Source organism: Haematobia irritans, chromosome 3 (assembly GCF_050003625.1).
Source record: "Haematobia irritans isolate KBUSLIRL chromosome 3, ASM5000362v1, whole genome shotgun sequence".
Lineage (NCBI taxonomy): Eukaryota > Metazoa > Arthropoda > Insecta > Diptera > Muscidae > Haematobia > Haematobia irritans.
The window spans coordinates 32,830,015-32,855,943 of record NC_134399.1 but is presented as its reverse complement, the minus strand read 5'-3'; the positions used below and the strand labels follow the sequence as shown (position 1 = coordinate 32,855,943).

The following is a 25,929-nucleotide window of genomic DNA, read 5'->3' as shown; positions in this document are numbered from 1 at the left end:
TTAAATTTCTTTTTCAAGTTCAATTAGTATTAAATTCAGGAAAAATATTCAGTTAGGCTTTCGCTTTTCCAAATCCGAATTGCCGGGCCTCACGCTAGACACCTGCCATCAGATTTTGTACAGCCACCTTGTCCACCTTCTTCGCCGCAGAAAGCCAGTTTGCCTTGAACTGCTGCTCGTCCTTAGCAGGTTTTTTGGTCTTCTTTAGGTTCCGCTTGACAATTAGCCCAGTATTTCTCAATTGGGCGGAGCTCTGCCGTGTTGGGAGGGTTCTTGTCCTTGGGAACCACCTGCACGTTGTTGGCGGCGTACCACTCCATGGCCTTTTTACCGTAATGGCAAGATGCCAAATCCGGCAAAAACAGCACGGAACAACCGTGTTTCTTCAGGAAAGGAAGCAGACGTTTATTCAAACACTCTTTCACGTAAATTTCTTGGTTGACAGTCCCGGAAGCTATGAAAATGCTACTTTTCAAGCCACAGGTACAGATGGCTTGCCAAACCAGATATTTCTTTGCGAACTTTGACAGTTTTATGTGCTTGAAAATATCTGCTACCTTTCCCCTTCCTTTTGCCGTATAAAACTCCTGTCCCGGAAGCTGCTTGTAGTCGGCTTTGACGTAGGTTTCGTCGTCCATTACCACGCAGTCAAACTTCGTCAGCATCGTCGTGTACAGCCTCCGGGATCGCGCTTTGGCCGTCGTATTTTGTTTATCATCGCGATTTGGAGTCACTACCTTCTTGTAAGTCGATAGTCCGGCTCGTTTTTTGGCTCGATGCTCGGTTGTAGACGATACACCCAGTTTATTTGCGGCATCTCGGAGAGAGAGGTTAGGGTTTCGCTTGAAACCACCGGCAACTCTCTATGTCGTCTCAGCGGCTTCCGGTTTTCGATTTTCCCCGATCCAGACTTCATGGCTGTCGACAAACGTTCCCCAAACACTTTAATTACATTTGTAACGGTTGATTTGGCAACTTTTAGCGATTTTGCCAGCTTTGAGTGCGAGTAGCTCGGATTTTCGCGATGCGCGAGCAAAATTTTGATACGCTGCTCTTCTTGCTTGGACGGCATTTTGACAACTGAAGAGTGAATTCCAAAATCAAAATAGGAGCAGCATTCTACACACACACCTTCAAAATGAGGGGTGTTCAGGTTTTTTAAATGCAAAATTGAAAGAAATACGTCAAGTTTATATTGACCAAATTTTGACCGTATCACCCTTTACGTAAAAGTGGACCGACATGGCCCATGTGCAATACCGTCCGACCTACATCACTACTACTTGTGCCAAGTTTCAAGTCGATTGCTTGTTTCGTTCGGAAGTTAGCGTGATTTCAACAGACGGACGGAGGGACATGCGCAGATCGACTCAGAATTTCACCACGACCCAGAATATATATACTTTATGGGGTCTTACCCCCATTTTCATAAAGCTCCGTTAGTGTTCCGTTAACTAACCAACTTTTAAACTGTATTATGGAAGAAGCTGTCATCTTGCATATATATTCCATATGCCAGTTAGGAACTTAACTGACGAAAATTTTTCAGTTAAAGTTAACTGGAGAGAAAATATTTGCAATTTACTTTCTGTTAACTGGCAGTTAAAGCCTAACGGAGCTACATGAAAATCGCCGTTAGAGCAATATTTCGATGTGTTACAAACGGAATGACAAAGTTAATATACCCCCATCCTATGGTGGAGGGTATAATAATAATAGTAAATAGCGAAACAGGCTCTGATGTTGAAAATCAGTAATAATTAAAAAAAAAAATAAGATTTCGAAGCACAAAACTATTATTTATGAACGAAGTATTACTTCTAAATACTCAAGTAATAAAATTGGATAGTAGATCAATATAAAGGTGAGCCATTTTCATCATATCTATATTTATGGGATATATTGTCCAAATCAGTGAGGAATGTGATGAGGGGGCAACATTTAGGCCTGAGTCCTCGTGAAATGATTTCAAAATTACAGATTATTGTCCTAGTCAAGCTGAGTAAATGTTGAGGCTCTAAAATAAAATCCTTTGATCGTTTCTAAATTTTGACGATTCGCTTGTGTTTCTTTTTTAATAATGTAGAAATAAAAATAATATTATATATTTATTATACTGAACCGATTTTCTAAAACTCCCAAATTTATGGCAATTCCCCCAAGTCCCCAAGTCAAACATTTCCATGAAAAATATCCCCAAATTGCGAAAAAAAAATTCCCAATACTGGCTGCACTGCGTCAAAAGAAAAAATCGTTTCTCCAAAATTTCGTTCCCCAGAAAAAATCTTCTTTCAGTGAAGTCATAACTTCTAAAGTAAAGCAAAGAATTTGAAATCGAAGTACTTCTGCCTTTAGCCGATGTAAATTTTATGGAAGATGTTTACATCCAGATCGAGGGATCACTTTTTTGGAATTTTTTTCCGGGGTCTGGGGCCAGGGGTTTTAAGTCGTTACCAGCTTTTTCCCAATACAATCTGGAAACCGAACATTAATTCCGATGTGATAACTTAGAACAACAGGTAATTCCCAAGATGAATACACAAAGTAACTGATAGTTCTTTATTTTGCCATAAAATGAATTATCTAGAGGTATGTAATCAGAGCAAATCTTCATTTGGTTGATTCACGGCTTGTTTGCTAAATTGCTTTGCTAGACAATTCTGTAAATATTTAATTAAAAAGATAAAACTAAAACCAATGTCAATTTCAATATCAATGTCAATCAACTCAAACTAAAAAAATTTAAAAAAAAAAACAAAAGAAATTAACGGCTAATTCTATTGAAATGTATTCTTTATGAATGAAATACCCCCAAAAAAATGACTCCTCTATCATAGGAAATATCAGTTCCGTTTAATGAAATCGAATGAAATCATTGCAAATCACTTGTGCTTTTTTCCACTTAAATTGAAAAAATAAAATAATTTGTAGTCGAAACACACCTAAATTTACGACGTTGTGAACAATTAGCGTGTGATACAATTGACTCTTATCACTTGTTTGCAATCCAATACAAAAACAAAAAAGAAGATTTACAAATGATAGACGCCGGACTACTACCTTCCGCCAAATTAATGTAAAACGATTTGGATCACTTGGATAATGGGTTCGTTCGTTGGTGGTTATTGAAATCATGATTTTTACACAACGGGGTTAGAGGAAGTCTCACTGTGTATCAATGGCAAAATGTTTTCGGGAAAAATGCCATTCCATAGTGTGTGGCGATAAAAATCATTGTCATTGACAAACCTTGGATAGAGATTTTAAAGTGCAAAGCTTGTTAGTTTTTTTTTTTTTTTGAGGAAATGTTGAACAAGAAAATCGTTATATGTAAATCAAAACGAGGTTCGAGCTGCAAGTACTTACTAGTAATTACTAGTACTTGTGGCACCCTTTTGTAAGGGTTGGCATGCCCTCCCTGCATAGAAAGGTGATGAGTTCAATCCCAATTTTGACCGAACATCATACAGAATTTCAGGAATTCCTAAGATTTCAACACATTTGGCTCTCTCGATTTCCCTAAAATTAGGTGCCCAATTTCATGAAAACCTCCCGTTACTAGTTTTTACTCACGTACACGACCCAAAAGTATATACTGCCTTAAGTTCTTCCGGGACAAAACTTAACTAAATAACCACCACATTGAATCAAACTCTTCGTTGTAGCGTGTTACTTGAAAATATATAGAATTTCAGGGGGTTTGATGGTATATACTCTTCCACGAAGATCCGTCCGACTTTATATCAGTTTCTGGATGTATAAGAACCATTTTTGTTTGAGTTTTAGAAGAATCTTAAATATCTAACTTTATGGAAAAATTACCAAAATCTTGTTTCTATACAAAATGCTATTCCTATCCAGCGTCGCCAAAAAAGGAGTAAAAAAATGTTCTTTTTGGATCTGGAAGGGGTGTCAAATTGACGCAGAAGCGATGAATTTAACATGGGCTTGTCATAGGACGGATGTCCACCATTTCAACAGCCGCTGCACTGAATTTGCATCGCTTCTTAAGGTGTGAGGTGAATGCAGTGAGTTGATCTAGCGATTGGTGTCTGTCCGTCTGTCAATGTATTTGTTGTTCACAGGATGCCGGTCGCAAATATTAACCGATTTGGATAAAATTTGGTACAGGGTGTTTTTTGGGAACAAGGACGAACGCTATTGAATTTGGAAGAAATCGGATCAAATTTAGATATAGCTCCCATATATATGTATCGACCGATTTCGACAAATGGAGTCACGTTACGTTTTTTTACAAACCGATCGTCATCAAATTTTGCACATAGTAAACTTTTTCATCACTCCTTAAGTCTGCAAAATTTCATCCAAATCGGTTCAGATTTAAATATAGCTCCCATATATATGTATCGCCCGATTTTCCCAAATTTGGCCATAAAAACCTTATTTATTAAGCGATCTTACTCAAACTTGGCTTACTCTTATCTTTTATGGTACTGACAATATGTGCCAAAAATGATCGAAATCGGTTCAGATTTAGATATAGCTCCCATATATATGTATCGCCCGATTTTCTCAAATTTGACCGTAAAACCCTTATTTATCAACCGATAGTACTCAAAGTTGGCTAAATATAATCTTCTATACTTCTAACTGTGTGTGCGCAATTTCATCGAAATAGGTTCAGATTTAGATATAGCTCCCATATATATGTATCGCCCGATTTGGTCAAATTTGACTGTAAAACCCTTATTTATCAACCGATCGTAGTCAAAGTTGGCTAAATGTAATCTTCTATAGCACTAAATTTATGTGCAAAATTTCATCGAAATCGGTTCAAATTTAGATATAGCTCCCATATATATGTATCGCCCGATTTTGAAAAATTTGCCCCTAATAACCTTATTTTTGACCATAGGGGCCTCATTTATTAACTGATCGTACTCAAATTGTACACAAAGTGACCTTCTGTGGTATCAATCATACCTGCAAAATATTATACAAATTGGTTCAGATTTAGATATAGCTCCCATATATATGCATCGCTCGATTTTGTCATATTTGCCCATAATACTCTTATTTATTAACCTATGTTATTCAAATTTCAAATTTTGATGTACTAGCTGATCGTATTTAGACTTACGTGTAGCTCTTACATAAATCTTTTGCCCTATTTGCAGAAATTTGGATTTATTACCCACAACTAATTGACAGATTTCCTCTTTTTTAATAATGGACTCAATATTAGTGACATACTCAGATACTCAGATTGTGACAAGGCACCCATAAACATGTACCCCCCTTTATGTTCTCCAAAACCTATACCAATGATACCCCACAAATGCTTATGTTTACTAATTCAGTAGGGGTGGTTTAGGGTATGATATAGTCGGCCCGCCCGACTTTCTACTTTACTCGTTTTTATTTTTTTATTTTTAATGCATTATAACGCTTGTCTGGAACTTTTTTGATCAAATATTTTCAAAAATTCGAAATTTTCTACAAAGGATTTAGCATTTTTTCGGCTAAATTTAAATAACTTGTACCATTTTATTAATTCTAAATCTGTTTTTAACCTATTTGAAACACAAAAAAATCAATTTCCCATTAAAAATATGAAAAAAAACGAGTTATAAAGAAATTGACTCAAATGAATTTCCTACACTGAAAAAATATTGTCGTGAGGTCAAAGATTTCATGTCTTTAAAATACGAATACAAATTTTGCTTAGCACAGAAGACACATTTCTCTAAAATAAAGTTATTTTCCTTGTCCAAAAGTCGATAAACTTTTCAATAAAGTCGTATTGTCCTTATAATTAAGTGATTTGACTTAAAATTGGGTATCTTAACATGAAAGAAAAAATTTATAGGCTAAGGTCAACTTGACTTTAATAATTCAGAAAAATTCTTTAAATTTAATGAAATTGTCTTTAAATTTGTTGTCTTTTTGCATCTTGACTACAAAGCAAACAATCGTTCAAATATAGGACATGTTTTTCAAAACTTTATTTTAAAGAAGTTTTTTACTTCAAACATAGCATAATTTCTACTGGAAGTCGAGTCCTAATTTGGAAAATAAAGTTGCCGTTAACTCGTTTTTAAAGGACTTTGATAGCATATGAAGAAAAAAGCTGAGAAAGCGAAAAATTAAAATTTGCTTCCTAGAAGCAAGTACACAAAACCTAAATTTGAAAGAGAATTGTGTCTTAAAAGTATCCTTACTTGTATTCTCCGCTTCTTTGGCTCGGAATCAATACCAAATTTTTTAAAGTAAAGACAAAATCTTTGGAACCGAGTATGCTTTTTTTTCAGTGTATGCAGTTAAAATAAAGAACATCTTTGGGAGAGTATTTTTGGAAATTCTTTTAAAGTTGTGCTTTGAGAAGAACTTACAATTTTTTTGCTGAGTATAGAAAAAAATCTAAAAATTTTATTTCTATAGAAAACATTTTTTCTCAAATTTTATTTCTATAGAAAAGTTCGTCAAAATTTTCTATTTATAGAAAATTTTGTTAAATTTTATTTCTATAGAAAAATTTGTCAAAATTTTATTTTTATAGAAGATTTTGTCAAAATTTAATTTTTATAGAAATTTTTGTCCAAATTTTATTTTGTTGTTGTTTTTTTATTTCAGCTTAAAACCATACATTGACTAAACTACAAGAGTAGCTTAACCAACAGAGGAAAAGAATGTTTGTCAAATTTATTTGGGCAAAGCCCTATAGACTGCAAGATGGTTGGATGGACGCACGTTTCGGAATTACCACATTCCTCATCAGCATCCTCTACTTGCAGCAAAACTATCAACCAATTATCAGAATAAATTCAGGCAGTTTATTAAACCCAACAAAAACCACACTTGAACCCTCCGAAAAAAGGTTTTACATTGATAGCCGGCTTATGCCGAAATAAACTCGAAACAAACATATCTCTTTTCCTATGCCACTGTCAAATCATCGATTTGAATTCACATGGCTGGGTTTATTTTGAGCGTGCCTCCTCTTCTTTTTCCATTTGTTTTGTTTTGTTATTGTTGGTTTTGTTCTTTAAGCATTGTTGTTGTTTTTTTATTTCAGCTTAAAACCATACATTGACTAAACTACAAGATTTTTTTTCAAAATTTTATTTCTTTAGAAATGTTGTCAAAATTTTATTTTTATAGAAAATTTTGTAAAAATTTTATTTCTATAGAAAATTTTGTCAAAAATGTATTTCTATAGAAAATTTTGTTAATTTTTTATTTCTATAGAAAATTTTTTGTCAAAATTTTATTTCTGTAGAAAACTTTGTCAACATTTTATTTCTATAGAAAATTTTTTCAATATTTTGTTTCTATTGAAAATTTTGTTAAAATTTATTTCTATAGAAAAATTTTATAAATAATTTTATATTTATATTTTCTATAATAAATTTTATCAAAATTTTATTTCTATAAAAAAAATTCTTAATTTTTTTTATTTGTATAGATAAATTTATCAAATTTCATTTCTATAGAAAATTTTGTCAAAATTTTTGGCGTGTTCATATACAGGAACACGAAAGCTTTCTTTCGTATTCTAAACGAAAGAAATTTGATTTTTGTTCTTCTATTTCGAAAGGCAAGTCACTTCATATTTTGTTGTCGAGCAATAAACGAACATATACAATAAGTGTCAAGAAAAAAGTAAAAACATTGTTAACATTTGAATGAATTCTCAGGCCAACAATTTGAAAATACTCATTTTTGATATTCAATGTATTCTCATACAACCGAAACGAACTTTCAATAATATAAAAACTCAAATTCATTCGAATTCGAGTGACTGCCTTTCTTTCGAATGGGGTTTCGTTCGATATACAGGAACAGTGCATTTATTTCTATAGAAAATTTTGTCAAAATTTTATTTCTGTAAAAAATTTTATCAAAATTCTGTTTCTGTAAAAAATGTTGTCAACATTTTATTTCTATAGAAAATTTTGTAAAAATTTTATTTCTATAGAAATTTTATTTTTATAAAAAATTTTGTCAATATTTTATTTCTATAGAAAATTTTGTCAATATTTTATTTCTATAGAAAAATTTGTCAAAATTTTATTTCTATAGAAATTTTTGTCAATATTTTTTATACCCTGCTCCACACTGTGGAACAGGGTATTATAAGTTAGTGCATATGTTTGCAACACCCAGAAGGAGACGAGATAGACACATGGTGTCTTTGGCAAAAATGCTCAGGGTGAGCTCCTGAGTCGATATAGCCATGTCCGTCTGTCCGTCTGTCCGTCTGTCCGTCTGTCCGTCTGTCCGTGAACACATTTTTGTAATCAAAGTCTAGGTCGCAGTTTAAGTCCAATCGACTTCAAATTTGGCACAAGTATGTGTTTTGGCTCAGAATAGATACCTATTGATTTTGGAAGGAATCGGTTCAGATTTAGATATAGCTCCCATATATATCTTTCGCCCGATATGGACTAATACGGTCCCAGGAGCCAGAGTTTTACCCCAATTTGGTTGAAATTTTGCACTAGGAGTTCAATTAGTGGTGTAGTCTAGTGTGCCAAATTTTATTGAGATCGGTTCAGATTTAGATATAGCTCCCATATATAGCTTTCGCCTGATTTACACTCATATGACCACAGAGGCCAATTTTTTGCTCCGATTTAGTTGAAATTTTGCACAGGGAGTAGGATTAGCATTGTAGCTATGCGTGCCAAATTTGGTTGAAATCGGTTCAGATTTAGATATAGCTCCCATATATAGCTTTCGCCCGATTTACACTCATATGACCACAGACACCAATTTTTTGCTCCGATTTATTTGAAATTTTGCACAGGAAGTAGAATTAGCATTGTAGCTATGCGTGCCAAATTTGGTTGAAATCGCTTCAGATTTATATATAGCTCCCATATATAGCTTTCGCCCGATTTACACATATATGACCACAGAGGCCAATTTTTTGCTCCGATTTAGTTGAAATTTTGCACAAGGAGTAGAATTAGCATTGTAGCTATGCGTGCCAAATTTGGTTGAAATCGGTTCAGATTTAGATATATCTCCCATATATAGCTTTCACCCGATTTACACTCATATGACCACAGAGGCCAATTTTTAACTCCGATTTAGTTGAAATTTTGCACAGGTAGTAGAATTAGTATTGTAGCTATGCGTGCCAAATTTGGTTGAAATCGGTTCAGATTTAGATATAGCTCCAATATATAGCTTTCGGCCGATTTACACTCATATGACCACAGAGGCAAATTTTTTGCTCCGATTTAGTTGAAATTTTGCACAGGGAGTAGAATTAGCATTGTTGCTATGCGTGCCAAATTTGGTTGAAATCGGTTCAGATTTAGATATAGCTCCCATATATATGTTTTTCTGATTTCGACAAAAATGGTCAAAATACCAACATTTTCCTTGTAAAATCGCCACTGCTTAGTCGAAAAGTTGTAAAAATGACTCTAATTTTCCTAAACTTCTAAGACATATATATCGAGCGATAAATCATAAATACAATTTTTTGAAGTTTCCTTTAAATTGCTTCAGATTTAAACGTTTCCCATATTTTTTTTTACTAACATTGTGTTCCACCCTAGTGCATTAGCCGACATAAATTTTGAGTCTATAGATTTTGTAGAAGTCTATCAAATTCTGTCCAGATCGAGTGATTTGGGACAAACCTTTATATATAACCCCCAACACATTTGACGGATGTGATATGGTATCGAAATTTTAGATTTACAAAGTGGTGCAGGGTATAATATAGTCGGCCCCGCCCGACTTTAGACTTTCTTACTTGTTTTTATTTCAAAACGTTATTTAAATTTCCAAATTCAGATTCGACTTCAAGTAGAAATTAACAGGTTGGCTGATAAGTCCCCGGTCTGACACATAGATGGCGTCGCTAGTATTAAATGCATATTATTTTTATATAGTACCAACCTTCAAATGATTCGTGTCAAAATTTGACGTCTGTAAGTCAATTAGTTTGTGAGATAGAGCGTCTTTTGTGAAGCAACTTTTGTTATTGTGAAAAAAATGTAAAAAAAGGAATTTCGTGTTTTGATAAAATACTGTTTTCTGAAGGGAAAAAATACGGTGGAAGCAAAAACTTGGCTTGATAATGAGTTTCTGTCCCAGGGAAATCAACAATAATTGATTGGTATGCAAAATTCAAGCGTGGTGAAATGAGCACGAAGGACGGTGAACGCAGTGTACGCCCGAAAGAGGTGGTTACCGACGAAAACATCAAAAAAATGCACAAAATGATTTTGAATGACCGTAAAATGAAGTTGATCGAGATAGCAGAGGCCTTAAAGATATCAATGGAACTTGTTGGTCATATCATTCATCAATATTTGGATATGCGGAAGTTCTGTGCAAAATGGGTGCAGCGCGAGCTCACATTTGACCAAAAACAACAACGTTGTTGATGATTCTGAGCGGTGTTTGCAGCTGTTAACTCGTAATACACCCGAGTTTTTCGACAGTCGGCTGAGTGGACACCGACCGGTGAACCGTCTCCGAAGGGTGGAAAGTCTCAAAAGTCCGCTGGCAAAGTAATAGCCTCTGTTTTTTGGGATGTGCATGGAATAATTTTTATCGATTATCTTGAGAAGGGAAAAACCATCAACAGTGACTAGTACATGGCGTTATTGGAGCGTTCGAAGGTCGAAATCGCGGCAAAACGGCCCCATATGAAGAAGAAAAAAGTGTTGTTCCACCAAGACAACGCACCGTGCCACAAGTCATTGAGAACGATGGGAAAAATTCATGAATTGGGCTTCGAATTGCTTCCCCACCCACCGTATTCACCAGATCTGGCCCCCAGCGACTTTTTCTTGTTCTCAGACCTCAAAAGAATGCTCGCAGGGAAAAAATTTGTCTGCAATGAAGAGGTGATCGCCGAAACTGAGGCCTACCGAAGGAGTACTACCAAAACGGTATCAAAAAATTGGAAGGTCGTTATAATTGTATCGCTCTTGAAGGGAACTATGTTGAATAATAAAAACCGGGGACTTATCAGCCAACCTGTTATAGACAATTTTGTCGAAATTTTATTTCTATAGAAAATTTTGTCAACGTTTTTTTTCTGTAATAGATTTTGTCAAAATGTTATTTCTGTACAAAATTTTGTCAAAATTTTATTTCTATAGAAAATATTGTCAAAATTTTATTTCTATAGAAAAGTTTGTCAAAATTTTATTTCTATAGAAAATTTTGTCAAAATTTTATTTCTGTAGAAAATTTTTTTAATATTTTATGTCTATAGAAAACTTTGTCAATATTTTATTTCTATAATAAATGTTGTTAATATTCTATGATTATAGAAAATTTTGTCAGCATTTTATTTCTATAGAAAATTTGGTCAAAATTTTATTTCTATAGAAAATTTTGTCTAAATGTTATTTGTATAGACAATTTCGTCAATATTTTATTTCTATAGAAAATTTTGGCAACATTTTATTTCTATAGAAATTTTTGTCAAAATTTTGTTTCTATAGAAAATTTTGTCAAAATTTTATTTCTATACAAAATTTTGTCAATATTTTTTTTCTATAGAAAATGTTCTCAAAGCGTTCTTTCAATTTCCAAATTCAGATTCGACTTCAAGTAGGAATTATGCTATGTTTCAAGTAAAAAACGTCTGAGAGATCTAATTTGATACAATTAGATATGAGTAGATCCGAAAATGGTAAGATCTAATCATATCTAATTTCAATGGGAATATATCTGATCAGATCTTAATAGTGTCCTAGATCTAATGTCTTAGATATAATTATATCTATCCCTATATAATTAGATTTAATGTTAGATCTGTTCATATATGGAATTATATATATCTATCTCATCATATGTGGCTATATATGCTTATATCTAAGAGGGCCAAATTTGAGATCCAATCATATCGGATTAGATCCCCCAATTTTTACACGGGAAATTTAAAGACAAATCAAAAAACTTTATGTCAAAGAAATGCGTCTTCAATGCTAAGCAAACTTCGCATTTTAAGGGCATAATATTTTGGCCTCACTGCAATTTGTTTTTCAGTGTACACATCTGATGTATGAGAAGACATTATCTCAAGCATACGGTATTGCTGGAAGGTATGGCACAAATGCTCTTGGTAAGCAGTTTTTCACATGAACTACTTCCACAGTTTTTTTTTCTTCAGTTTTGCAATGAAAAAACTTTGTTTTAATCTGAACTAGACTCGCCAATGCTGTAACAAGTATACCTACTAAGGGTTCACTGGTTTATTTGATTTCCGGATTACCTAGACTACTGACACTAGCAATTCCGCTGACTCTGTAAATACTTAAGGTATTATCATCATCATCATCATCATCACCATCAGCATGCGACTCATCAGAATCAATGAATATTTGGTCATTTAATTTAAATCTTTACAACATTTTCATGCTTCACAAGCATTGAAAAGTGTGAATCAATTTTTGACTTGATGTTGGACTCAAAAAAAAAAAAAAATTTAGTATGACTGCAGTCGTAAATGAAATATGGCTACGTCAGAGAAATGATAAATAATAAAAGCCACCGAGAAAAAAATACAACACGAACGCATGAATGAAGAATACAGATTTCGTTCAAGTCAAAAACCATTTACGCTGAATTATGACAACGATTATATTTGTGAGATGATGAGATTTATTAAATTTAAGTAAATTATGAAAAATTGTAGACCATTACTTTAGTAGCAAATTTTGTGGTTGGTGATACATAATAAATCTCTGACAATTTTTCGTCATAAAACTAAAACTGTTCTAGTCTTTAAATCTCAAGCAAGAATTTAAGATTTTCATAAAAGAAACCGTCTATTTGGGTTTTATTGAAATCACTGAATTTTTCATGACTTATGGTTGACACAGTGTTTATTTTTTCAAAAATATTTTAACTAATTAATTAATTACTATCGTGGCGGTATTTCTTTGTGTTAATTTAGTGAAAATAAAAGCAAAACGGAAGTTATTTATCCAAATCCATAGATTGTTTGAATGTATTTCAGAAGAGATTTGTTAGGTAAGCACAACCATAGCGAAAGGCGGTGTGCGGAATTGTTTTTACACTCGGAAAGTCCAAAATGAGCAAAGGAAAGCTTGTGGTGTTTGACCAAATTAGTGTGGAACCACAATCATTGCGATTGTCGGTAGGCGAATATTTGCCGTTCAGTGTTGCTAGTAGTTTTCTAGCTCTTATCTCCAAGTCAGTAAAAATCATTAATTTTAATTGAAATTCCCCAATAAAACACTGGAGAATATTTTTATAAATTTTCATGGAAAAAACAAGTAAAGAAAGTCTAAAGTCGGTCGGTAACTTCCGATAATAATTCCATGAACTAAAATATAGTTAAATTGGTTTTAGTGAAATAGAGGGTTCACTTTTGTTTTGAGTGCACTATCCTAACCTAACCAACCTGTCCATCTAACGAGTATTGATGAATATTTAGCGCCTCTGATATCTCTCATTTTGAAGGTGTTTTTTTTTTTTCAATACCATTATTTCGTTTCAATACTAACATCGTACATACATATAATAACGATTATTTTATTGACGTTATTTGAATTGTTATTGTCTTTGTAAAAACATTCGTTATACGTACGTAACTTTACTGTTACAGTAGCTGTGAACTTTTAAAATTTCGTTATAAACTTTTTTATCGCGATTGTAATCAGTGTAGCGATTGATTTGCACGAATTTATTGGATTTTTATTAGCCATAAACAATGTGTTAATTTTCAATATAAACATCATATAAAATGATCTAATTAATAACGTGAGTTAGCGATCTGTTAGGAGTTATAAGATGTTGGTTGATGCTAATAACTAAAATTATGACAAGTTTGCCATGGCCACAATAAGATGGTTTAGAAGGGTGAAAGAAGCGACTATACAAGTATACGTTGTAGTAACAAATTACAGATGTTTTTATACCCATCACACTCAAAAAAAGTGAACTCTATATTTCACTAAAGCTGATTTAATTCTCCTTTAGTTCATGGAATTATTACGTTTTAAGAATGTTCCCATGACTTTAATAATTTTTTGCGTACGTAAGTTAACTTAACTAAAACAGAGGAAAAAATTATACACAAAAGAAGTATAAAGATGAACTAAATTCGTGTCTCCCACAAAATAGTTTAGAATTTCTTAATATTTGTAAATTTTACCAATAATGCGCCCATCATGAACTTCGTGTGACACTAAAGACATTTTTGCAATTTTTAACTCCAATTTTTTCCTTCAAACTACGAAATTTTCTTTAATAAGTGAAAAAAATAATTTTGTCTAATAAATTTTCTTGAGTTTGTCGAAAATTTTTTACTTATTTTTGTATAATCGGCGTGACGTCTGACTTTATAATATAGTTAAGTTAAAATTGTCTACAGTTAATCAAATTTTTCTAAACTTAACTAAAATTTTCTTTCCTGGTGGTTTCACTGTTTTTTCAGTGCACCATAAAATGGTGATGGGGGTATAATAAGTTTGTCATTCCGTTTGTAACACATCGAAATATCGATGTATTCTTGTTCAGGGAGAAATTCTAAGACGATATAAACATGTCCGTCTGTCTGTCTGTTGTAATCACGCTACAGCCTTCAATAATGGCTCTATCGTCCTGAAATTTGGCACAGATTCGTCTTTTGTATGCAGACAGGTTAGGTTCGTAGATGGGCCATATTGGTCCAAGTTTTGATATAGTCCCCATATAAACCGACCTCCCGATTTGGGGCTTGGGCTTATAAAAACTGTTTTTATCCAATTTGCTTGAAATTGGAAATCTAGAGGTATTTTAGGATAATATTTAGGTATACAAAGTGTACCGAAAATGGTCCATGTTTTGGTATAGCCCCCATATGGACCGATTTCCCGATTTTGCTTCTTGGGCGTCTAGAAAGTGTATTTTCTATCCGATTTGCCTGAAATTGGAAATCTAGAGGTATTTGAAGACCTTAAAGAGGTGTGCCGAAAATGGTGAGTATCGGTCCACGTTTTCATATAGCCCCCATATATACCGATCTCCCGATTTTACTTCTTGGGCTTCTAGAATCCGTAGTTTTTATCCAATTTGCTTGAAATATGAAATCTAGAGGTATTCTAGGAAAATAAAGGAATGTGCCGAAAATGGTGATTATTGGGCCATGTTTTGATATAGCCCCCATATAGACCGATCACCCGCTTTTACTTCTTGGGCTTCTAGAAACCGTAGTTTTTATCCAATTTGCTTGAAATTGGAAATCTAGAGGTATTCTAGGGAAATAAAGAGATGTGCCAAAAATGGTGTATATCGGTCCATGTTTTGATATAGCCCCCACATGGTTAGGTTAGGTTAAAGTGGCAGCCCGATTAAGATTCAGGCTCACTTAGACTATTCAGTCCATTGTGATACCACATTAACTAAAAGTACCTATTACATATGGGCACTTCTAGTTTTAACCGCTGAACCTTCTTGATTATTTTTCTTTGTTGAACCAACCAGATTGTTCCAAAAACATTAGCAGACTGCTTAAGTTAACGTTTTCCAGATCCGCCAGTAATCTGAAGCTATATGCTCCTAACAGTTGCTTGCGCTTTGCACAAAATGCAGGACACTCACACAAGAGGTGTTTAATTGATTCCTTTTCCTCCGCATCATGACAGCTCATACAATAGTCATTATACTTCGCGCCTATAGTTTTTGCAAAATCGCCTATCAGGCAGCGACCCGTTATAGCAGGTATTAGGAGTGATATCTGACGTCTCGAGAACACTAGCATATCTAGTGTGCGGTTTAAGTTTAAATGGGGCTATATTTGCTTGCAATTCTCCCATCATAACAGCCTTCTCACGCAGTAAGAGCTTGCAGGTGGCCAGAGGTATACCAACAGATTCTAGTTCCCCTGGAATATGTAAGGTAGTTCCTAGCCTTGCCAACTCATCCGCTTCGCAGTTCCCCGGTATGTTCCTATGGCCAGGCACCCATATTAGGTGAATATTGTACTGCTCAGCCATCTCATTGAGAGATTTGAGGCAGTCGATGGCCGTTTTCGAGTTGAGGAACACAGAGTCCAAGGATTTTATTGCAGGTTGACTGTCTGAGTATATATTAATCCCTCACATAGACCGATCACCCGATTTTACTTCTTGGGCTTCTAGAATCCGTAGTTTTTACCCAATTTGCCTGAAATTGGAAATCTAGAGGTATTCTAGGAAAATAAAAAGATGTGCCGAAAATGGTGTTTATCGGACCATGTTTCGATATAGCCCCCATATATACCGATCTCCCGATTTTACTTCTTGGGCTTCTAGAATCCGTAGTTTTTACCCAATTTGCTTGCAATTGGAAATATCGAAGTATTTTAGGACCATAAAGAGGTGTTCCGAATATATTGGTTAGGTTAGGTTAGGTTAAAGTGGCAGCCCGATTAAGATTCAGGCTCACTTAGACTATTCAGTCCATTGTGATACCACATTAACTAAAAGTACCTATTACATATGGGCACTTCTAGTTTTAACCGCTGAACCTTCTTGATTATTTTTCTTTGTTGAACCAACCAGATTGTTCCAGAAACATTAGCAGACTGCTTAAGTTAACGTTTTCCAGATCCGCCAGTAATCTGAAGCTATATGCTCCTAAAAGTTGCTTGCGCTTTACACAAAATGCAGGACACTCACACAAGAGGTGTTTAATTGATTCTTTTTCCTCCGCATCATGACAGCTCATACAATAGTCATTATACTTCGCGCCAATAGTTTTTGCAAAATCGCCTATCAGGCAGCGACCCGTTATAGCAGATATCAGGAGTGATATCTGACGTCTCGAGAACATTAGCAAATCTAGTGTGCGGTTTAAGTTGAAATGGGGCCATATTTGCTTGGTGTCGTTACAACCCTTGCAATTCTCCCATCGAACATTTGCCATCCTAACAGCCTTCTCACGCAGCATGAGCTTGCAGGTAGCTAGGGGCATACCAACAAATTCCAGTTCCCCTGGAATATGTAAGGTAGTCCCTAGCCTTGCCAACTCATCCGCTTCGCAGTTCCCCGGTATGTTCCTATGGCCAGGCACCCATATTAGGTGAATATTGTACTGCTCAGCCATCTCATTGAGAGATTTGCGGCAGTCGATGGCCGTTTTCGAGTTGAGGAACACAGAGTCCAAGGATTTTATTGCAGGTTGACTGTCTGATTATATATTAATGCCAATATTTGTTGGAACATTACTTCTCAGCCAATTCGCCACCTCTCTTATTGCTAATATTTCAGCCTGAAAAACACTACAGTGATTAGGTAATCTTTTCGCTATTCGAATTTCCAGATCTTTAGAATATACTCCGAACCCCACTTGTCCATTCAATTTGGAGCCATCAGTATAGAAATCTATATATCTTTTATTCCCCGGGGTCTGTGTACACCACGCCTCACTGTTGGGAATTAGAGTTTCAAACTTTTTGTCGAAAAGTGGTTTTGCCAGGGTATAATCCACTACGTTAGGCACATCTGGCATTATTTTGAGGACCGAACTATGACCGTACATTTTTTCCGACCACAGCGATAGCTCGCGCAACCGCACAGCCGTTGTTGCAGGTGACTGTTTGGCCAAAATGTCTAAAGGCAATAGATGTAGCATGACATTAAGGGAGTCTGTTCCTGTTTTACTAAATGCGCCTGAGATACATAAGCTCGCCATACGCTGAACTTTATCTAAACAAGTCGGTTTCTGAAGTGCCGGCCACCAGACTACAACACCATATAGCATTATAGGTCTAACTACTGCAGTGTATAGCCAATGCACAATTTTTGGTTTTAGTCCCCACTTTTTCCCTATTGCCTTTTTGCACGAGTACAAAGCTACCGTGGCTTTTCTCGCCCTCTCTTCAATATTAAGCCTAAAATTCAGCTTCCTGTCCAAAATAACGCCAAGGTATTTTGCACACTCACCAAAGGGAATTTCAGTACCCCCTAAGGAAATGGGCCTAACCGTGGGAGTTTTACGATCTTTGCAGTACATGACTAGTTCTGTCTTTGCTGGATTTACACCAAGACCATTATCTTTCGCCCATTTCTCAGTCATCCGGAGAGCTCTCTGTATAATATCTCTGATTGTGGATGGGAATTTTCCCCTGACTGCTAGCGCCACATCATCTGCGTATGCCACCACTTTTATCCTTTCTTTTTCTAGGGAAACCAGAAGGTTGTTTGTAGCAACATTCCAAAGAAGAGGTGATAGAACTCCTCCTTGGGGAGTGCCAACGTTCACATACCTTTGTATGTTTGCTTGCCCTAGTGTGGCTGAAATACGTCTCTTTATTAGAAGTTCGTCTAACAGCCTAAGTATACCTGGATCAACATTCAGAGTTGTCAGTCCATTTAATATCGAGCTCGGATGGACATTATTGAACGCCCCTTCGATGTCTAGAAACGCCACGATTGTGTATTCTTTGACAGATAGTGAGCTTTCAATAAAGCTGACTAGTTCATGCAATGCGGTCTCAGTAGACCTGCCCTTCGAGTATGCATGCTGTCGTTTCGAGAGCAAACTTGAATCCACGCTATTTCTAAGATACATGTCTATCATCCTCTCCAGGGTCTTAAGTAGGAATGAGGATAAGCTGATTGGTCGGAAATCCTTCGCACTCGAGTGAGAGGCTTTTCCTGCTTTAGGTATGAAGACGACTTTTGTTTCCCTCCACTTTTCTGGAATATATGCTAAGTTTACACATCGTTTATAAAGGGTGATTTGTTAAGAGCTTGATAACTTTTTTTTTAAAAAAAAACGCATAAAATTTGCAAAATCTCATCGGTTCTTTATTTGAAACGTTAGATTGGTCCATGACATTTACTTTTTGAAGATAATTTCATTTAAATGTTGACCGCGGCTGCGTCTTAGGTGGTCCATTCGGAAAGTCCAATTTTGGGCAACTTTTTCGAGCATTTCGGCCGGAATAGCCCGAATTTCTTCGGAAATGTTGTCTTCCAAAGCTGGAATAGTTGCTGGCTTATTTCTGTAGACTTTAGACTTGACGTAGCCCCACAAAAAATAGTCTAAAGGCGTCAAATCGCATGATCTTGGTGGCCAACTTACCGGTCCATTTCTTGAGATGAATTGTTCTCCGAAGTTTTCCCTCAAAATGGCCATAGAATCGCGAGCTGTGTGGCATGTAGCGCCATCTTGTTGAAACCACATGTCAACCAAGTTCAGTTCTTCCATTTTTGGCAACAAAAAGTTTGTTAGCATCGAACGATAGCGATCGCCATTTACCGTAACGTTGCGTCCAACAGCATCTTTGAAAAAATACGGTCCAATGATTCCACCAGCGTACAAACCACACCAAACAGTGCATTTTTCGGGATGCATGGGCAGTTCTTGAACGGCTTCTGGTTGCTCTTCACTCCAAATGCGGCAATTTTGCTTATTTACGTAGCCATTCAACCAGAAATGAGCCTCATCGCTGAACAAAATTTGTCGATAAAAAAGCGGATTTTCTGCCACTGATTTTGGTAATAAAATTCAATGATTTGCAAGCGTTGCTCGTTAGTAAGTCTATTCATGATGAAATGTCAAAGCATACTGAGCATCTTTCTCTTTGACACCATGTCTGAAATCCCACGTGATCTGTCAAATACTAATGCATGAAAATCCTAACCTCAAAAGAATCACCCTTTATATCACCGTCAACCAGGGGATAACTCTTTCAGCCACTGCCTGTAACTCCGCCGGAGTAATTTCATCAGGTCCGGGGGATTTGAATGGTCCAAAGCTATTTAAAGCCCATTTTATTCTAGATTCCGACACAATTTCCTCGATAGGAAATGATCGCTGAGCCTCTGTTACACCGCCGGAACATGGTTCAACCATCTGATTTCCAGGGAAGTGTGTGTCCAAAAGTACCTCCAACGTCTCCTCACTGGACGTTGTCCAATTTCCCTCCGATGTTTTAATGAAACCTGGAGCGGTGTTAGTGGATGCTAGTACCTTCCGTAGTCTGGAAGCCTCTGACGTATTCTCAATACTGCTACAGTAATCATCCCAAGAGTTTTGTTGAGACCTTCTCAGTTCTCGTTTATATTCTCTCAGATTCATCTTGTAAGTGTCCCAATCCTCCGGAGCTCTTGTGGACTTTGCTTTGTTAAAGAGCTTCCTGCAGGATTTCCTCATATTACTTAACTCCGTAGTCCACCATGGCGGCCGATTTTTTCCCCTTGGCTTTCCTCTAGGGCAAGCAGCTTTCAGTGAAATGTTGAAGGCCTTAGTAATCCGCTCCACTGCGTGTTCGATATCTTGCACAGTGCTCATATTTGTCTCCGGCATTTCCGGTATCATCGAATTGAACGATTCCCTATACCTATTCCAATCAGCTTTCCTAACATTTGGCGGAAATATGGTCTTTGAAGTACGAACAGCCAATCTGAAACTGATGTAGCGATGATCTGAGAAGCTATGTTCCCTCAAAACTTGCCACTCAGATATCTTATCATTCAGTTCCGGAGAGGTCAACGTTACGTCCAAAACCTCTTGTATGTTCCTGGTGACGAAGGTTGGTGCATCTCCCTTATTGCAAACTACCAGGTTAGTACGCAAAATAAACTCTATTAGCGACTCTCCCCTTGCATTAGTATCACTACTTCCCCAAATACTATGATGTGCATTTGCATCGCATCCCATAATGAGTTTTGTCTTTGTTTTTAGTGACTCCTCCACTAAGGTCTTAACGGCACAGGGTGGCATCTCCCTATCATGTCCCATGTAGACCGAAGATACCCAATATTTGCATGTGGATATCTCTAGACTGGCTACGACAGTGTCTGCATTGCTCAATGAAGGAATCAGAAACAAGTTTAGTTCGTTTTTAGCAATTATACATGCTCGATTTATATCGGTACCGGTATTATGCAAAAGTTTGAGACCCGGAGTGCTTAATTCACAGATCTTGTTCTTATATATGTATGGTTCTTGAATAAGAACTATATCTATGTCTCCTTTCATCAGGAGAACTTTTAAGGCAGCACAAGCGGCCTTACAATGGTGAAGATTTATCTGGAGGAACCGTAGAACCATCCAAATTTTCAACCACCGTCACATCAGCCGCTTCAATTGAGTCATCAAGGGCTTCCTCTTCACAGATCTCGGTGACTCTCGCAACAATCCGCGGTTCAGTTTTGGTGAGGCTTGAGCCTGTAGAAACTTCCCGCATATGATTTTCGCCATAGTCTGCAGGTTTTATGTCTCCTTCGGCTTCGCTAGGAGATTTTTCCACTGCTGACTCTACCGGAGGCTTGTCCGTTTCGGAATCCTTTGGCTGATCGCTTTTGTATACCTTCATATGGATATCATGAAAGCCATAACTTACGCGTCCTTGGGTCTGGGCTAGATGTGGCAGCGACTCTATGTTTAATATAAACACCGCATGTCGTCTTGGTCCATCCACCTCATCCAAACGACCAACCTTCCAATCGGCGGTTGGAAGATCTGGGTTACATTCTTTTAGTCTCTCTAGTATTGACTCAGGATCAGGAGGGTTTGCCGGTATCCATGCATGTGCTCTAGGTTTAGCCGGTATGTCTTTTTTATCGACTAACTCCAAAGCGGCTCCTTCCCAAACTTCACCAATTAGCATCAATGCAGCTTTAAAGCAATCCATAGACCTCTGGTCTGCAAAAGCTATTAACTTATATCGTCCTTGATACCATCCAGCATCTTGCCGTCGAGGACTTGGTCCGGGAAACTTTTTTCGCACCTCTGAGTAGACACCAGACATCGCGTTCTCAATTTTCCCCCATTGAGTATCGGTCCAGTTTTTGATATAGCCCCCTTTTAAACCGGCCCTCCGATTTGGGGTCTAGATTCTTGAACTACAATTAAATGTGCTGAATACTGTGTGTATACTTCCATGTTTTGGTATAGCCCCCATTACACCGAACTACCGATTTAACTCCTAGGGTTTCTAGAAATTGTGGGTTTTATCCGATTTGCCACAAATTGAAAATATACTGGCATTTTAGACCCATAACAAAGTGTATATGATTTAGTTTTATCGGTCCATTTGGTAAAGCCTCCATATAGACCGATTTCACTTATTGAGAGTATAGAAGCCGCACTGATCATGAAAATTGCTTGAAACTGAATACAAAATTTCCAGATTTTACTTCTCGTAGCGATTTAAATAATTGGGATGAAACTTCACAGATTTTAGATTTCAAATCAAGGCGTTATTTCATCATTTTCTTGCCCTTACAAGAGATGTTTATGATTCCTCTAAAACTCAAACAAAAAATGGTTCTTATAAATTCCGAATCTGATCTAGTCTTCATAGGTAAAATTTTTTCATTTATCTGTGGGAAGCGTACTGGTTGAACTGATCTACTTGGGAAAATATCTGTAATCAAACCCCCCTGAAATTTTCAAAGGAAACTATTATATTTGATTCATGGTGGTGGGTATTTAAGATTCGGCCCGGGCGAACTTACTGCCGTATATACTTGTTTCTTCTATGAGAGGGTGTAATTTCGTGAACTGCAATTAAAAAGTATAACAGGCATTACATTTTTCTAGTTTTAACAACGCTTTGTAGAAATCTCAAAATGTGCAGTATAATTTAGTTCAATTTTCGACCTTGTTCATTCTTCCTATAAAACAGTTTACAAAGACGGACATGGCTAGATCGACTCAGTGGTCGGTCCCGAGCATTATTCCCAAAGTCACTATGTGTCTATCTCGTTTCCTTCTCGGTGTTGCAAAATCTGTTTTTGTCTCTAATAACAGGATAGCAGATAAGTCCCCGGTCTGACGCAGATGGCGTCGGTAAAGGGTGATACGGTCAAATTTGGTCAATATAAACTTGACGTATTTCTTTCAATTTTGCATTTAAAAAACCTGAACACCCCTCATTTTGAAGGTGTGTGTGTAGAATGCTGCTCCTATTTTGATTTTGGAATTCATTCTTCAGTGAAGACGCATCGCGAAAATCCGAGTTACTTGCACGCAAAGCTGGCAAAATCGCTAAAAGTTGCCAAATCAACCGTTACAAATGTAATTAAAGTGTTTGGGGATCGTTTGTCGACAGCCATTAAGTCTGGATCGGGGGGAAATCGAAAACCGGAAGCCGCTGAGACGACAAAGAGAGTTGCCGGTAGTTTCAAGCGAAACCTTAACCTCTCTCTCTCCGAGATGCCGCAAATAAGCTGGGTGTATCGTCTACAACCGTGCATCGAGCCAAAAAACGAGCCAGACTATCGACTTACAAGCAGGTAGTGACTCCAAATCGCGATGATAAACAAAAGACAACGGCCAAAGCGCGATCCCGGAGGCTGTACACGACGATGCTGACGAAGTTTGACTGCGTGGTAATGGACGACGAGACCTACGTCAAAGCCGACTACAAGCAGCTTCCGGGACAGGAGTTTTATACGGCAAAAGGAAGGGGAAAGGTAGCAGATATTTTCAAGCACATAAAACTGTCAAAGTTCGCAAAGAAATATCTGGTTTGGCAAGCCATCTGTACCTGTGGCTTGAAAAGCAGCATTTTCATAGCTTCCGGGACTGTCAACCAAGAAATTTACGTGAAAGAGTGTTTGAATAAACGTCTGCTGCCTTTCCTGAAGAAACACGGTTGTTCCGTACTGTTTTGGCCGGATTTGGCATCTTGCCATTACGGTAAAAAGGCCATGGAGTGGTACGCCGCTAACAACGTGCAGGTGGTTCCCAAGGACAAGAACCCTCCCAACACGCCAGAGCTCCGCCCAATTGAGAAATACTGGGCTATTGTCAAGCGGAACCTAAAGAAGACCAAAAAAACTGCTAAGGACGAGCAGCAGTTCAAGGCAAACTGGCTTTCTGCGGCGAAGAAGGTGGACAAGGTGGCTGTACAAAATCTGATGGCAGGTGTCAAGCGTGCGGCCCGGCAATTCGGATTTGGAAAAGCGAAAGCCTAACTGAATATTTTTCCTGAATTTTATACTAATTGAACTTGAAAAAGAAATTTAATTTGATTTTTTAAATAAACGATTTCACCGATATACACGCGTTTTTCCTTGACCAAATTTTGACCGTATCACCCTTTAGTTTTAAATGCATATTATTTTTATATAGTATCAACCTTCAAATGATTCGTGTTAAAATTTGACGTCTGTAAGTCAATTAGTTTGTGAGATAGAGCGTCTTTTGTGAAGCACATTTTGTTATTGTAAAAAAAAGTAAAAAAAGGAATTTCGTGTTTTGATAAAATACTGTTTTGTGAAGGGAAAAAATACGGTGGAAGCAAAAACTTGACTTGATAATGAGTTTCCAAGGTCTGCCCCAGGGAAATCAACAATAATTGATTGGTATGCAAAATTCAAGCGTGGTGAAATGAGCACGGAGGACGGTGAACGGTGAACGCAGTGGACGCCCGAAAAAGGTGGTTACCGACGAAAACATAAAAAAAATCCACAAAATGATTTTGAATGACCGTAAAATTAAGTTGATCGGGATAGCAGAGGCCTTAAAGATATCAAAGGAACGTGTTGGTCATATCATTCATCAATATTTGGATATGCGGAAGCTCTGTGCAAAATGGGTGCCGCGCGAGCTCATATTTGACCAAAAACAATAACGTGTTGATGATTCTGAGCGGTGTTTACAGCTGTTAACTCGTAATATACCTGAGTTTTTCCGTCGATATGTGACAATGGATGAAACATGGCTCCATCACTACACTCCTGAGTCCAATCGACAGTCGGCTGAGTGGACAGGGACCGGTGAACCGTCTCCGAAGCGTGGAAAGACTCAAAAGTCCGCTGGCAAAGTAATAGCCTCTGTTTTTTGGGATGCGCATGGAATAATTTTTATCGATTATCTGTGCTATTTCACAAAAAAATTTATCGCGATAGAAATACAAGCCATAGTCTCAAAAAACAAATATCTTTCAGCTACAATGGAATTCCCACTAAACTTGTCCTTCCGCGTAAAAATTCGTTCAGGAGAACGGTAATTATATATATTTTTTTCAAACATTTCGAACTTACCATTAATAGCAATGCGCTCCTTAAGCTCTTCTGCACGCCTTTGATTTTCCAAATTATGCTCAATATGATAGTAAATACTGGCACCAAACATCAGATATGAAATGTAGAATATCAGCAAGAGTATCATACGCTTCGGTGACATCATCCTGGGGCTGTCGTTTGTGCTGACTATATAGGCAGGGTCGTCGGGACAATTATTCAATGGTGTCTCATTAGGATACGACGATGCACACTTTCTTTTACTTTCCGCTATCCGGGCGGATGTTGCGGCAGCTGTTAAGCGAGAAAATGCTAAGTAAATATTAACCATGATGATGGTAGAAGATGATGATGATGATGTTGGTAGTAAAAATTATTATTGTCGTTGTCGTAGTGCTGATGAAGATCCACGTAATTTGCCTCGTTTTCGTGTAAGCGATTGCAAAAATGCTAACGATGAAAAACATTTAAAAATTTCTCGACTTTTTTTCGCGTTTGTTATTATTATTATTATTACTAAGTTTTTATTTATTTTTGTTTTTACTACGTATTTAGTGTATTTTTATAGCTTTGTGGAATGGGCGACAATGTTTCAGGTTATTGTCATTAATCGTTCTTCATCGGAAGAATTTGTAGAAAAATCACGTTTCTGGCCAGACACAAGCCGTAGGGTTTGAACTGAATTTCTAAACTGAATTTTTTAAATTGAAAATTGTCTCTAATTTTTACCATACTACGAATTCAATTGAGGTGAGGTGTTTTTATTATTGTTGTAGTTATTGTTGATGGTGCTTGACATTAGACATTAACAAATGCCTCTTCATAGGCTACAAGACAAATTGAACCATTCCGTTCTTTTGCTTGTTTTTTAATTTAACTTTAAAATTCGGTATAGGAAACCCGTGGTAGCACCACTCCTGGTCATGTTTTTTTTTGGTGTTTGTGAGTACTCATATCAATAATTTAGTTATCTAAGAATAAAGTACAAACACCAATTAAAAAATTATTACCAAGA

The 25,929-nt window shown here is 36.6% G+C and overlaps 1 protein-coding gene across 2 annotated transcripts in view; it reads right to left on the bottom strand.

Annotated features, from left to right (window-relative positions):
* The window catches only part of Ork1 (open rectifier K[+] channel 1), a 99,442-nt gene that overhangs the window by 24,706 nt on the left and 48,807 nt on the right, over window positions 1–25,929 (bottom strand). The window contains exon 2 of one of the 2 annotated variants that reach the window (XM_075298927.1): window positions 24,936–25,226. In XM_075298927.1, the coding sequence (XP_075155042.1) occupies window positions 24,936–25,080 (145 nt within the window). In that variant the 5' untranslated portion in view covers window positions 25,081–25,226. The remainder of the gene's footprint in view (window positions 1–24,935; window positions 25,227–25,929) is intronic. The other variant, XM_075298926.1, reaches the window with a different exon arrangement.